Source organism: Camellia sinensis, chromosome 4 (genome assembly GCF_055761805.1).
Source record: "Camellia sinensis isolate YWXY chromosome 4, ASM5576180v1, whole genome shotgun sequence".
Classification (NCBI taxonomy): Eukaryota; Viridiplantae; Streptophyta; class Magnoliopsida; order Ericales; family Theaceae; genus Camellia; species Camellia sinensis.
In genome coordinates, this window is record NC_138964.1 from 170,238,059 (window position 1) to 170,254,457 (window position 16,399).

The 16,399-nt window shown below is 33.9% G+C and overlaps 1 protein-coding gene across 1 annotated transcript; it reads right to left on the bottom strand.

Moving 5' to 3' along the window:
• Window positions 1–254: 254 nt before the first annotated feature.
• On the bottom strand, window positions 255–13,591 carry LOC145824223 (uncharacterized). Its single transcript, XM_082923847.1, has 8 exons — window positions 13,576–13,591; window positions 12,221–12,397; window positions 11,691–12,050; window positions 11,239–11,417; window positions 10,884–10,953; window positions 10,557–10,595; window positions 2,105–2,199; window positions 255–375 (listed from the first exon to the last, which is right to left on the bottom strand). Exons 1-8 carry the CDS (start codon window positions 13,589–13,591, stop codon window positions 295–297), a joined length of 1,017 nt encoding a protein of 338 aa, XP_082779973.1. The 3' UTR covers window positions 255–294.
• Window positions 13,592–16,399: the final 2,808 nt, after the last annotated feature.

A 16,399-nucleotide genomic window follows, 5' to 3' on the forward strand; every position in this document is an offset into this window, starting at 1 on the left:
TTTTTTGGGGGGGGGGGGTAAATCCCTCTCTAAATCTATTAACCAAATATAGCCTTAAAGTCTTTCAGGTAAACACACGCCATGGGAAATAAAGAAAACCAAAAAAATAACAATAATAGAAGGAATTGAATAACTAGATATAATGGTCTTTTATGATTAATACTATCAAAAAAAAAATCCTGCGAATGCTACCAGTATGTAAAACTTCAAGCCAGAGAGAGAGAGAGAGAGAGGTGATTTTTCCATGAGATGAGAAGCAACGTAGAGAGAGGATGGATAATTGGGTATCCTATCCTAACGTTGATAGATATAAGCTTCCTTGATATATTTAAGATACTTTGCGCACTCATACGTCTGATATTTTTGGTTCCTGCACTGTAATTTAAACCACAAACAAAAACAGCATTGCATCTATATGAATATATTAGTTGATAAGGTATATATATATATATAGATAAGCAAAAACTTCTGGTTACACTAAGAAATGCATCCTTTGTTGAGTGTGTTGCAAAGTGTCTCTTTTGTTTAATTTTTCAAAAAATTATTTTTAGATGAGTTTTTGTATTTTTGTACTGAATTTTTTTATATTTTATTCCATTTTTTGTATGCACCTAAAAAGTAAAATAAATTGGCTAAAATAAAAAAATAGAAAAATAAACAAAAAAAAAATGGAACAAAAATCTATGTGCATTTTTTGTTCGGGTTTTTGTTTATTTTTAGTGAATTTTTTGGATATTTTAGTTAAAATTTTTTACTTTTTAGATGCATCTAATTTTCATATATCTAAACAATTAAATATATATATATATATATATATGAAAAAAGTTCAGTAATTAAAGACAATTAAAAATTCATTTAAAAATAATTTACTAAAATGTAAACCAAACAAAACTGTTCCAAAATGACTAAATCTATTGTGTGTGGATCCTATACACATGAAAGGTTTGATAAAAAATTTAGTAATTTATTTGGGGTCCATATCATTTCATTAACCTTTTAATTGTAACAATTTACTTCTTAGACTTTAATCTCGTATTTAAAACAACTCTCCCGTTATTTCATTATTTAAAATTTTAATAAATAAAACATAAAAGAGTAAAAAAAAAATTAAGTAAAAGTTGGATGATGAAACTATAATTTTTCTTCTAATTTTTTTTTTTTTTACTAATGCTCTTGAAATGTCTTCATGAGAGTACTTTCGTCTAAAATTTTAACAATAAATAATGGGAGGATTACATTAAAATATTGGTAAAGATAAGGAACCAATACCAAGCTTGAGTATAAGTTGGGAGAAAAAATGTACTAGTGACGTAATCTACAATAAAGTTATCATTCACTCTATTAAGTTGTTGACTACCATATCAATGTAAAAATAAAAAAAAAAACTATTAAAATTTTAAAGATTTCTAACGATACTCAAAAGTGATTATTTAAAATCTTGGGAAATTTTTCAATTCAACAAGAATTGTAATAAAATATCGGTGGTACTAAATACATTAATTAATGTATCAATTGGTGTACCAACATATATTATGATATTATTACTGAAATCACCCATTATACAAATTACAAATGTCCAAGACCTTTAAAATTATACCACATCATCTATTGGTATACCAATCGGTGCATATAGCATTATTCATAAAATAGTATAAATTACAATTACACGTTTTGATATTTGCTTAAACCATGGATTGTTTCCTGTAATTTGAAAAATTACAAATATCTTTTGTCATAACTTTTTATTTAATAGAATTAACTAAAAAAAATGAAATTTTTAACTGCACTTCTATACACTTCTATACAATGATCAAATTATCTGAATTATTAATTAAAATAAATTTTTAATATCATTAAAAATTGTAAATTAACTTGATAATTTATTAATAAAAAAGATAATTTGTTATGAAATTAAAAACGGTAGGATATAATTTTCAAAACTATAGGAACAAATCATATTTTAAGCAAATTTCAAATGGTGTATTTATAATTTACCCTAAAATAGTTACATGTAATCTCTAACATAAAAAATATATATATATATATATATATAAATAAAAAATAAAAACAAAGGAATAATTGCAAGAAAAATAGAAGAACTTACACCATGGTAGGACATGAGCAGAAGATTAATTGAAAGACGTAATGTGGGAATTGGAGGAGGAGCAGCAGACACATCGTCACTATTGTTGGCAGATGCTACACCAAAAAAACACACCATGCAAATATTAATCACTAATATTATAAATTAAGAAAATAAATCAATGGTATTATGGGTGTAACTTTAAATCTACTACACTACACACTCGCTCCCGGGATTAAAATTTGGATGACATTTTCATGATCGATAATATTTTTTAATATTAAAATCATGCAAGTGATTTACAAGTTCAGAAGCAAATATACAGAAACGTGATATACAGAGTGACCAGTACAAAATATTTTATTTATACATTTATTATAATTATAAGGGACATATTATGGTATACACAGGCCTTTTAGGGTGTGTATCATATACAAATTATGTCATTTGTGAGTTTGATTATCACAAATTTATGACATTACTTAATATTATGGGAATCACAACTTTAAAAATAAATAAATAAATAAAATTGAGTCATAACTAAATATCACGTGAAATATAACCAAATAATTCCTGAATCATAACCATAACCAAAATTTTGTACCTTGACAAGGTGTCTACCATAGAATTTCCCTTTTAGTATATATATGTGTGTATGTAAATATTTTATTTAAATATACTACTTAATATTCATTTTTTTAAGGTCTAAAAGATGGAGAACTATACACAGCTAAATCATTTTTCTTTTATCATTATATCTTTAAATTATTTTATTTGAACTTATAATGTGTTTTATATGTGTTCAACCCACATTGTTAAAAAGGAGTCCAGATCCCCTCCTTGAGCCCCCTCCTTCATTCCCTCCTTGCAGGGGCCTTCGGGTCCACTTTGAGGCCCAGTTTTGATAATTCGAACCGTTCATATTTTTAGATTTATTTAGTATATTATACCTATAAAAAATTAAGTTGATCGGATATCAGAAAGTATGCGTTCAGAAAATTGGGACTACAAACTATTTTTTAATAAACAGTTTTCCGAACACATACTTTATGATATTCGATCAACTTGATTTTTTACAGGTATGATATACTGAATAAATCTAAAAATATGAACGGTTCGGATTATCAAAATTGGGCCTCAAAGTGGACCCGAAGTCCCATGCAAGGAGGGAATGAAGGAGGGGGCTCAAGGGGAGGATCCCAATTCGTTAAGAAGTGTCATTGTCAGACCCTAACATGACAAGAACCCACACCTTAAAAGTGTCCATCTTCTTTTTTTTTTTTTTTGATCAGCAAAAGATAAAATTTATTGATGAACCAAAAGAAAATTACATCAATGACAATAGCGATGAGTGCAAAGAGCATCAAAGCGAAACAAACCAGTCCCAACTAGGTTGGCACCGATAAGACCGCCCTATCATCTGCTAGCACTCCAACAAAGTTGGAGAGAATCCAACCGCAAAGACAGAACAACCAACCAAAACAACACAGTGAGGCAAGAGACATACATCAACAAGGTAGAGTTGTTTTCCACCCACCCCCAGCCCACCAATGCAATAATACTTCAATTGACCCAACATTGTTGTATCTGCTACTCAAACCTCAGAACAGCAGGAACTCCAGCAGGAACTCCAATCAGATGCAGACCTCAACAACCGAGTCCAAAAGACAGCAGTCCTTATATAGTAGAGTTGCATCTTTATCAGAAGACCATCTTCGCCAAAACAGATCAAAGCTTCAGCAGAATACAATCAACTCTGTGCAGAGATACAACAGCAAAGCTTCACTACTTCACCCCAGGAGTTTACTTAAAGCACCAATTGATCTCATTGCCATATCAAAAGCCCAAAAGACAGCAGTCCTTAGTTCACCACAGAGAATTACATCTTTATCAGAAGCCCATAGCAGCAAGAAAGGCACCACAGCAGTTCAGATCAAATCTGTGCAGAGATAGAAAGCAGAAAAACCAGCAGTAGAACAAAAGACATCCACAGCTCAATATCTCTACTACTTCACCCCAGAAATTACTTAAAACACCAACTGATCTCACTGCCATATCAATATACACCCGGAGCACCTGCATTAGATTCTAAGATTACACACCCCTCCCCCCCAAACACCTACGCACCTGGGGCAGATTCTCAACCACATCATGAACAGAGTACTGCGACAGACTTGTATTAGATCTTATCCATAGGGCAATTCTAGTTTTAATTAGTTCACAGACATCCATAAAGCAGTGCTGTTTGCCATTGAAAATACAATCATTCCTCAGAGTCCATATTGACCAAAACACAGCTAATGGAATTACATTCCAAATTTTAGTTTCAAATATACTCCATTTGAACCCTCTCCACCACTCCAACACACCTCTAGCATTCTCAGGAATTACCCATTGCATACCCCACCAGGACATAATATTCGACCAAATTTTCCAAGCAAACATGCAATGGAGCAACACATGACAATCTGTTTCAATAGCACAGCCACAGAACACACACTCTGTGGTTGCATCCTGACTGAGGCACCCTATACGCTGAAGGAATGCTCTAGACTTGATTCTACCCTTCCAAACAAGCCATCCGAAAAACTGCACTCTTGGAGGAGATAAATTCTGCCAAATCCACCTAACATCCTCCGACCCCTGAGCTGCATCATTCCTGCTATATACTGATTGTATGGTGAACATTCCTGAAATTGAGGCTTTCCAAACTAAGGAGTCAACACTATCTGTTAAAATTGGCTCATGAGCAATCAAGTATGCTCTAAGTCTTTCCAACTCATCTTCCTCCCAAGCCCTCAGACCTCTTCTGAACCTAAGGCTCCACCCAGCTGAATTGTTTCTCCTGTCAATCATCTGATTAAGATTAGCCTCTTTGTCATCTGACAGCTCAAATAATCTGGGAAACTCAACCCTCAAACTACAATTAGATGCCCAATGATCCTCCCAAAAACTAATTCTCCTCCCATTTCCAACTTTGATGACAGAATTCTCCATGAAGAAGTTAAATAAGTTGGGACTGATATGCTCTAAATTAAGAATATCACCCCATATTCTTGAACACTGAATGCCTTCCACCAAAAAAGGTCTCCATCTCCCACCAAAGCTGCTGTACTTGCTAGCCACAACATCTTTCCACAATGCTTGATCCTCACCACCATATCTCCACCACCATTTTGCTAAGAGACACTCATTAACATCTCTCAGCCTTCTAATACCCAAACCACCACACCATTTCTTTTTAGTGATCTCTTCCCAACGCACCATATGGAGCTTCTTTTTTGTTTCCAGACCTCCCCATAAGAACCTGGCTTGGATTCTATCTAACAACTTAACTACACCCACAGGGACTTTAAATAAAGATAAATAATACACTGGTAATGAAGTTAACACTGACTTGATCATAGTTAACCGACCCCCAAAAGAGAGTGTCTTTCTCTTCCAAGAAGCTAACTTGGACTTGAATTTATTGATCACTGGCAACCATGTAGTCTTCTTTTTTGGACTAGCCCCAAGAGGCAACCCAAGATATGTGAAAGGCAGCTTTTGACCTTGACAGTTCAGTCTCTTGGCGAAATCAGCCACCACCTCATTTTGTACCCCCACCCCACATACCTTACTTTTATGGAAGTTAATCCTTAATCCAGACAGCATTTCAAAACATCTCAAGATTCGTTTAACATTCAGAATTTCTTGCTCTTCAGCCTCGCAAAACACAATAGTATCATCCGCGAATTGTAGGTGGGTTACATTGATCCTCCTAGTGCCTATAACAACTCCTTTGATTAGCCCCAAATCTTTCGCCCTTTGGAATAACATATTAAGACCTTCAGCCACAATGATAAAGAGAAACGGCGACAGTGGATCCCCTTGTCTGAGTCCATTTTCTGGACAAAATTCAGCTGTAGGTGAGCCATTCACCAAGATTGAAACTCTAGATGATTGCAAGCATTCCTTTATCCACCTTGTCCACTTGTTTTGAAAGCCAAAGCTGGACAGCATTTCGAATAAACACTCCCAATTTACTGAGTCGAAAGCTTTTTCAAAATCCAATTTCAAAATCATCCCTTTCAGCTTCTTCTTCTTCCACCAATCCACAATTTCATTAGATATTAACACCCCATCCAAAATGTTCCGTCCCCCAATGAATGCAGTTTGAGAATCCCCAATTATCCTTGGTAGCACCTTTTTCAACCTTGATGCTAGAACCTTAGAAAGAATCTTATAGATGGAACCAATAAGGCTAATTGGCCTATAATCCGAAATACCCTCCGGACAATCTTTCTTAGGAATTAAGGTTGTGAAAGAACTATTAATCCCTTTAGCTAGACGCCCATTATCATAGAATTCTTTAAAGAACTGTAGGATTTCTATTTTCAACACCTTCCAGCACTTCTGAAAGCAGGCCATGTTAAACCCATCCGGTCCTGGAGCCTTGTTGCCATCACTTTCCTTCACAGCCCTCCATATTTCCTCCTCAGAGAATGGCGCAACTAACCCATCCGAAACTTCATCATGCCCAATGGTTTCGAAGAGACCTTTAAGCTTGGGCCTGGATTTCCACTCCTCTGAAAATCTCCTTTTGAAATGTTTAAACACCTCCTGTTTAATCCTACAAGGATCTTCGTACATCACCCCATCTACTTCAATTGAGTTTAACAAATTTTTATTCTGTCTACTGGTGGCAACAATATGAAAAAATCTTGTGTTTTTGTCCCCTTGAAGGTTCCAATTCAGTCTAGATTTCTGCTTCCACATCCATTCTTCTCGTTTAGCCAGTGACCATACTTCTTTTCTGACTTCTCTTCTTCTTCGAACTTCATTCTCCTCAAGATTTCTCGACTCAGCCACTAAATCAATAGCATGAAGCTCCTCCTCTGCTACCTTTAACGCCGAAGTTACATTCCCAAAAACCTCTCTATTCCATTTCTTCAAATCTGCTCGAAGCATCTTTAGTTTATTCATTATAACAAAACCTGCCCATCCAGACAAAGCAGACTCCTCCCAGGATTTCTTCACAAGGCTTCCAAAATTGGGATGGAGAAACCAAGCATTTAAGAAGCGAAACGGCCTTGGACCCCAATCCCTCCCATCTTCTAACAGTAACAGTGGACAATGGTCAGACACACTTCTCTCCAACCCCCATAGTTTAAAATTAACCCTTTCCAGCCACTCAGTTGACAGCAAGATCCTATCAATCCTACTCCATCTTTCGCCTTCAGTAGCATTACACCAAGTAAATTGCCTACCCATCATAGGTAAATCAATAAGCTCTAACTTTTCAATGAATTGGTTGAACTCCTTCATACCTTTGTCTCTTCTGGAACATCCTCTTCTTTCCCCAATATTCCTAATTTCATTAAAGTCCCCAGCCAAGCACCAAGGATCACTAAACATTGATTTCAATCTATGTAATACACTCCAAAATTTACCCCTCTCATTTACCTCATTTGGAGCATGGATATTGAGCAGTACACATTTGAAATTTGGCAAAAGTGTCCCAGATAGTATAATACAGTGCCTAGTGCTACAGCACTGAGAGAGCTGGAATACAGATGACTTCCAAATACACAACAATCCCCCTGCCCTTCCTACAGAATCAACCACCATATATTCCATATCTTCATCTGGCCATAATGATTGTACAAATAAGGATGAAACATCAGATCTCTTTGTCTCTTGGAAGCAAGCAAACTCAATTTTTCTGTCTTTAAGAATGCTTCTGACCTTCCTCCTCTTTTCGGCTTTGCCCAAACCCCTTACATTCCATGATAGTAACTTCATTAACATACATGCTTAACACCTTATACCGCCAAGTTGAAGCACATCAGCTTTGTGCTTCTGAAACCCTAGGTGCTGCCCTCTCTTTATCTTTGGCTTCCATCTCTTTTAATTTGATGATTACCTCCTCTTCCTTATCTTCAAAACAGATGCCAAGAGCTTTACCTATGCGAATTGTTGCCTTAGCCTCTTCATGCAAGACCTTGTCAACCCTCGTACTACTCCCGTTTGATCCTGATTTTGCTGTTGACCCTTGGGGCACCGATCTTGCTGATAACCCCAATTTTGCCCTAAGCGCAGCCCCTCTGCTCCAACTTCCCATAACCACTGCTCCACCCATCCTCTCCCATCTTCCTCCGCTACCTTTCCTCTGTAGTTCCGTCGAATTTCTGCTAGCAATTGAAGTCCCCCTCCTTCTCACCAACTTTTTCCTCTGTTTCACCTCACCCATTTTTGTGCCTGTGTTTCTTTGTACAATAGTGCAATGCATAGGTGATGATATTGACCCATTCCCATGGACCTGAAGCCTCGTATGATCCAAGCCCACCCCACTTGAATTATTTCCATTGATAATGGGCCCATATGGTAGCCCACAACACTGAACTTCACCCAAATTAACTTCTAGTGATATTCCATCTTTGTCCAGTCCATTTCCACTCAAGCTTTTCATAAACCCATTAACAAGTCCAGTCCTATCCTCATTCCCACTTCCTTCATTATGACCTTGAGCCGTAAACAGCACTCCAGAAGTTGCTCCCACGCCTGCTTTGATAGTCTCGCGTCTTCCCGAAGCATCGCCAACCGTCTCTTCCACTACCGAGGTGGAGCAGTCATTAGGAATCAGCTCCTCCACCACAGGTACATTGACTGCCATCTCATCCCTGTTTGATCTTGCCATATCAGCGTAAGTATCCAGCTCATTTTGCGCTGAATCCTCCACCTCAGCATCCTCCTTGTTCGAGTTCATTCCATTCCCAGCAGCATGGCTTGCCATCCCAACTGCGCTGCAAAGATCTTCCCTCTTCTGAGATGACTTCACCTTGTATGAATCACCCATTACTTTAGTTACCATCACATGCTCTTCGCACACTCTAACTGGATACATCATATCATTACATTGGATATGTACTACTGTGTTAATGGAAGACATTACACTTGTTGCTACTTTTATCCTCCCATAGCTAAATGACACCTGATTTAATGTATCCTCATCTATTCGGATTATTTCTCCCCATAACCGGCCTATCTTCATGAACGTATCATTGCTCCATAAATTCAGGGGCACCCCATAACAACACAGCCACACAGCTCTTTCCGGAGCTAAATATGTCCCCCTCCTCCACTCTGTGACAGACGCACACCATTCTTTTAAACAATCTTCCAAAAGGGCCATCTGAGATTTCATGTCCTCCGCCGACAAGAACGACACAACGGCCATCTTTCCCCCTCCTTTTCTGACCACCACATCCTTGGAACCAATTTGGAGGACGCTATCACGGAAGTCAGAGAAAGCATAATAACTTTTCAATTTGACTATAACACTGTTATACAGCCATCCATTTCCTGATTCCACCCCCAAGATGACATGACCTTTATCCCCTTGTTTGCTTTCTTGAACTAGGGCTTCTGCATATGATTGATGACCCATTATCTTCTTGTCTACCCTGCCATCATTTCTTCCCTTATAACCACTCGGCTTATCTGTATGAGTAACCACCTTTTTTGTCTCCCCCACTATATTCGTATTACTTCTTACTTTCTCAAAGGCTGCTTTCTTAACATGAAGTTCCTTGTCGTCACACCATATGCCATTAGCTTTTCGGATAGCTACATCAGCTGCCACTGAACAATCATATCTAACAAACCCAAACCTTGATCTGGTGGACTTCCTGGTTTTATTTGGAATGAATACATCCTTAACTACCCCGAACTTTGAAAATAGGAGGAACAGACCTTTAGGATTCATTGACCATGGAAGATTATCCACAAAAACTGTAATGACTCTTATTCTATCGTTCTGGACTCCAATCCGCTGGTCTTGCCTTCTTCTTCCATACAAAACTGGCTGCCATCCACCTGCTCCGATCCTCTGCCCTCCACTATCCCTGTTATCCATATAACTACGGAATTAACATTTAGTAAGTGTCCATCTTCTTAGTTGACATGTCATGCTCAAGGCTTTGGATTGAGGCAGATTTGGGTTGGGTCTTTGGTTTGATCCAATCCAAGTTTATTGAAGGTGTATTCAAAGTATTCAATCAGTCTTGGTTCCTTCAGTTCAGCTACAGAACTTTCACCTTAAACTAATGCGGTTCTGTTCCTTTTTATGGGTTGATGTTCTGTTATTTGGTCTCTGTTTGGGGCTTTCTTGTTTTTTGGTCTTCTTTGGTGTTTTTTTGCTATGATACCTTTTGCATTGTTCCATTTCACTTCATTGATGTATCTATTAAGCTGTTTGTAACTTGATTTTCATCAATAAAGTATTCTTCTTTGTTGATAATAATAAATAAAAAAAAGGTAATCATTCAATATATAGGATTTTATCCAGATCGTTTTTGTATGGAAGAAAAACAATGATATAATTTTATTTATTAATTTTTGGATAAAAATTTCTATTTATTCGAACATAAATGTAGAGGAAGCTTCAAGCAATCCACAAATCTAATGCTTTTGAACAAACTTTTGTACGTACCTTGGGATTCTTGGGGAGATGCAGCAGGGGAATGACTTTCTTCAGAATCAAAATACGAAATTAAGGTTAGCATTTTAACAAAGAAATGATATAAAAAATAATAAATAAATAAATAACTTGTAAACAAGAGCTAAATTGACATCGAGCAGTGTTGTTTAAGACCACCAAAAAAAAAAAAAAAAACTAAACTGAATTTTCCAGAAAATAATAATAAATGATAGAGAAAGAGAAATTAATAGAATTCCATGAAAGGAAGAGAAAATGATGTTTGCTCTCTATACTATGTAGTAGAATATAAGGAGAGACAAAGGATGGAAATTGAGGTACCCATTTGATGGCATTTCTTCATAATATCAACATAACTGTCACACTTGTTCCAAGAACCTCCCCCAAGGCACTGCGTTTATAAAACAAACAAAAAAGACAAAACATACAATAGTCAAAATCACTTTCACATCCATATGTATATATATTTGGGATTATATATTTAAAGAATCAAAAAAAAAAAAAAAACCATGCTCAATATAAAGGAGAAATCCATGGTGTGCATAGAATAGGCATCGAATAATAAATCCTTTACCTTTGTTTGGTTCCCAGTTTCATTTCAGCAAGGAAAGTGTTACAATTTACATCATATAATAAGGTAAAGACAAGTGAACTGATGGAGGAAGTAGATATATACATCATTGTAGAAGTCGATAACATGCTTGCATGTGTTAGTAGTAATAGCTTGGGCCTTGGCTAGAGCACGATCATGGTCCTTGTAGGCTTGAGGAGGAGGAGGATAGTTCTCTACTTGAAATTGAGAGAAGAAGCTTCCTATGGTTCTATTAATAGCAGCACCAACTGTTTCTTTTTCACCTTTCAAAATAGGGAAAAATAGACAAATAAGTCTCTGCATACATAATCACAAAAATACTCTAAATTTTGTTCCAACAAAATGGTATGTACTTCGTTTTCAACTTTTGTATGGTGAATTCCACACTTTCAATAAAAATTCTAGAGGTCACTAATGAGCACAGTATTTTAAAATGATAAATCTCAATACAGTTTGTGTACAATCTTTTTGTGAATGTATATGGGGGGGGGGGGGGGGGGGGGGGGAAGTAGTATATACATTGCAGTTACAATTACCAGCAGCATGAGATTTTGGAGAAGCAGAGGCTGCAGTTTCTTTTGCACCTTTGGAAGTATCAGTAGTAGTAGTAGTAGATACATTGCCAGCACCAGCAGCAGGTTTTGGATTTGGTGAAGCAGAGGCTGCTGCAGTTTCTTCCTTAGGGTCAGGAGAAGAAGTAGTAGTGGTGGGGTTGATCAGAGTGACCGATGGAAAAACAATATGACAGATTGAGGGTGGTGGGTTGCTATTACCACTTCTAGTTTTCTCTTTCTCTTTCTTTTGCTGAGCAATTTCATGTCCACCTGTGCTCCGAGATGATGTCAAAGCATCAATGGTTCTGAGTGCTATGGCTGAAGCAATGCCATAAGATATGGCTTCAAAACAAAAATAGAAAACCTCAGTAACATGATGAATTTGGCTATGCACTTGCACTTTAAGACTTTGGTCAAGCAAACAATGGATTTGTTTGCATGATAATAATTTTAATAAATATTGAAAAAATTTATACTAGTATCAAAGGAGGTTAAAGTTAAAAAGCCTGTACCCCAAAGAGCGTAACCACGAAGATCCTCATAATTGGATGATCCACCACCATTGTCACCTTGAGAATCAGGTGTTGTTGCTGGAGGAGAAGCATTTTGGGAAGCTGTAATATTTAATAAAAACACTAAAACAATTTGAGTGAACCCACATCTAATTATGGAATATGATAAGTGCAAAACTAAATAATAAAAAAAAAATACATGATATGCTTTTCAGTTGTCTTTGTAAAATAGATAGATGAAGAGACATTATACTACAGTTTGATTTTTCATCAAACTGAATAAGCTGATATTACTCCAATATCCATTGAGCGCCACGTCACGCCCCACCTCACTCACTAATGATTTTGAAAGAGTTATTTGTTATGGTTGGCAGCACTAATTAATTGTCTTACTGGTTCAAAAGGGTTTTATTTTTTGTTTGGATTTGTTTTCGGGGGTGTAAATTGATACATGGACCATTTGTTAACCAAACATTTCTAACATTTTTTTTATTTCTTTTTGTTGCTTGGCTTCTAAATTTTTTTTGAAATGTTTCTATTTCCATGCCAATTGGAACGGCATATATATCAAAATGAAATTTTGATCCTTAATATTAAACATATAACTCCTCTGAGTGTATCAAAGAGGATTGTTTTAAGTTGTAACAGCAACGTATCTAAAGCTAGAGACAGTTTCATAATAGAATAATACATACATATTTATTAATTTTTTCAGAATTGATAAACATTTTTTTAAGATTTGATAAACATTAATACATTAAAAAATGGTTTCAAATTATCAAAAGCATATTTAACATGTACTGGCTTTTTTAAACTAGTAGATGTTTATGGAAAAGCGTGTTGTGTTGTGTTGTATTGTAATGTATCTCTCTCAATAATCAGTTGTTCTTATCAATTGATCTTTTGATATAAAAACAGCAGACTATTATGATATATCTCAGATTTTATTACTGAAAAAATAAGGTTACAACTGACAATATAATATCAATTCTGAAAGATTAAAACTACTTTGTGAATATTAAATGCTTTCATTTTTTTAATTTACAGTTATCATCAAACCAGAGGAAAAGGCAAGCACTAAAAACAATGGAAAATGCGGGGCACCCCAGTACGGGGCGACCCCCAGTGACCCCCAGCCCACGTGGCTGTGGGTGATTGGTCAGAAAGGAAAAAAAAAAAAAAAAAAACTGGCGAATGGCATTTCGCCACGTCACTGGAGGTCGACCCCCAGTGGGGGTCTGTAGCAGGATTGAAAAACAATATATATAGAGAGAAATAAAAATTAAAAAACTAAAACGAAAAGGCAAAAGGCAAAAGACGGAAAAAAAAAATTAAAAGATGGAAAACAAAACCACCTTCCATGTCAGGCATGATCGAGAGATGAAGTTGTGGAAAACAGCGAATTGAGAAACTTTAGAGAATAGTCAAGACGCAGTATATGGCGTTTCCCATATATCTTTACATATATATATATATATATGGTAGGGTTAGTAGTTTCTTGGGGTACAATGCAACCCATCAATTAAATTCGGAAAAGTAATTAGTGCTACCCTTTTTACTATAAATTTATACAAAATTTTCTTATCTATACTATATATATATATATGTTCAAATATAATAAATTTTCAAAAACTTTCAAAATTTTAATTCTGCTTTCTCATTCAAAGTTGGCTTTATCTTTCCTACATGGCAAGGTCTCTAGCCTGATTTGCCCTTTTTCTAATTTCTAATTATTTATTATATAAATAAATAAATAAAACTACGGAAATATAAAAAAAATATTTTTTATCCAATCTATTTCAATATTACAATCAAATAAGTATTAATATATATATATATATATAAGATAATATTGATTTTTAATAATATCCTTTAAAACCAAATAATTGATTGACTATTAAAATAAAAACAAACAAACAAATATTAACTTTAGGATTGATTATTCAAAGTTTAAATGATAAAAGTAATTCTAGATAAAACAAAATCAGATAATTATCATTTTAATATATCAGATAAGTATTAGCTTCTTTATATAAATATAATGTATCATCTTAATTTATGTCTCTCCACCTGATCTTTCCACAAATATATCAACTCGAGAAAAAACAAAAATTGTAAAATTTTCAAACTTTGGTGACCAAAACTTTTTCTTCTCCTAAACTTAAAGCTTATATCAGGTATACAATTAATCTATAACTCTATTACATGTTTTCATTTATTACAGTCAATATATTTACAGTGATGCTCAATAAAATTCCATTAGAATATGTGATCGTTTATTAATTTAGAGTAATTAAATTTAATATATTTACAGTGATGCTCTATCAAACGCTATTAGAGTATATGATTTGCTCAATAAAACTTTGTTAGAGTGTATGATTTGTTTATAGGTGTAGCGTAATTTAATATTTTTACAGTGATATTATTTTCACATTTTCACATTTCATCTTTATTTTGTTAGTTCATTGAAGATGCACTCAAAGAAAGAAATGCTATTCGTATACTTTTAATGAAAAACTGTATCCATACAAAAGAGTATTACAAGTATGTAAAATTCATTTGGAACTTAGTTTAGGGTTAAAATTTGGAATAGCTTTAATAATGAGTTTTGCAGGAATTGATATCTATATATTAATACTTAGAATTTGATCTAGAGTTAGTTCTTCACATTACAATTTGAATCATATATATATATATATATATTGAATAAAACTATGTGTACTTTTTTTGAACATTGAAAATTAGCCCACCAAGTATGTAATTAAGGCCTCCTATGCCTAAGATTTTTAAAGTAATTTTTTTAGTTGTTTTTAGTTTTTTAATTTTTTATTTTTCAAATATCAAAAAGTAAATGAATAAATAAAAACTTATTTCATAAAACAAGCTAAAAGGTGAAAATTTTAAAAATTATCACAGTTTAGTCCCCCCAAAAAAGAAAATCTTTTCTTTTTACTCCCTAACTTAATTCACCATGTTGAAATTTTTTCAAAATCTATCTTTAAAAAAAAATGGCTACTCTAAGTTACACAAAATTAAAATTAAAAATAAAAATTTCATTCAGTTTCTTTCTTTTTTAAAAAAAAATCATTAAAAATGAAAAATAATAAAAGAAAAAAAAAAGTCTTCCTACATGAGTGTTATAAAAAATAAAAATAAAGAAAAGTTAAGAAAACTAACAAAATTACTAAACAATATAACTTATTTCACTATTAAAAAACAAAGAAAAAATGCAATATGCTATAACTTTAAAAAAATAATAATAATAAAATGAGATTATTCAATCCTTTCAATATATAGTATTGTAAATGATTTTTTTATATATATGTAACAAAGACTGTTTATAGAGTTTTAAGGTCTCAAACTACAAACAAAAATAAATAAATTAATTAATTAATTAATTAACTCAATCCTAAATATTTGTAACTTAAAATTTTCATAATAGAAATCCTTACAAATAATTTAAAAAGAAATGTCTTACACAATTATTTTGTCATTTATAAAGTTCTTAAATTTTATTAATTTTAAAATTTCATTTAATTGAGCTCTTTTAAATAATATTTTTAATTTTTAAATAGCATGAACACATTTCATAAAATTGTTTGTACTTTTTATTTTATTTTAGTAAATTGCACATATTAGTTATGCATTTTAAAGGAAAAAATATTGAATGTAGAAAACTAATAAACGAAATTATTTATTATTATATTTTCCAAAAAAATAAAAAATATATTGATTAACGACTAAATTTGTTTGGATGGGGAGAGAAAGTAATTAATATACAACTCACAAATTTATATTTAATTTTTTACTTATGAGCAGTAAAATGAAAAAAATGTTAAATGTAACCTGTTTGGTAACGTTTACGTTTTCAGTTTATATTTACAAAAATTTTATAAATTGGTTTTTGTTTATTTTTTAAAAAACATAAACTATAAAGGCATTTGATTTAGACAAAATGTTTAAAAAAATTTAAAAATATAAAAAAGAGTGAGAAATGGCTAGTGGTGGCGGATGGTGGGTGGAGACGAGTAGCAGTGGCGGAAGACAGTGGTGGAAAATGATGGCAGGTGGTGGTGGCGGAAGACGGTGGTGAAAAATGGTAGTGAGTGGGTGGTGGTGGTGGTGGTGGTGGTGGTGGTGGTGGTGGTGGTAGTGTTGAGTGGGTGGGTGGGTGACGGT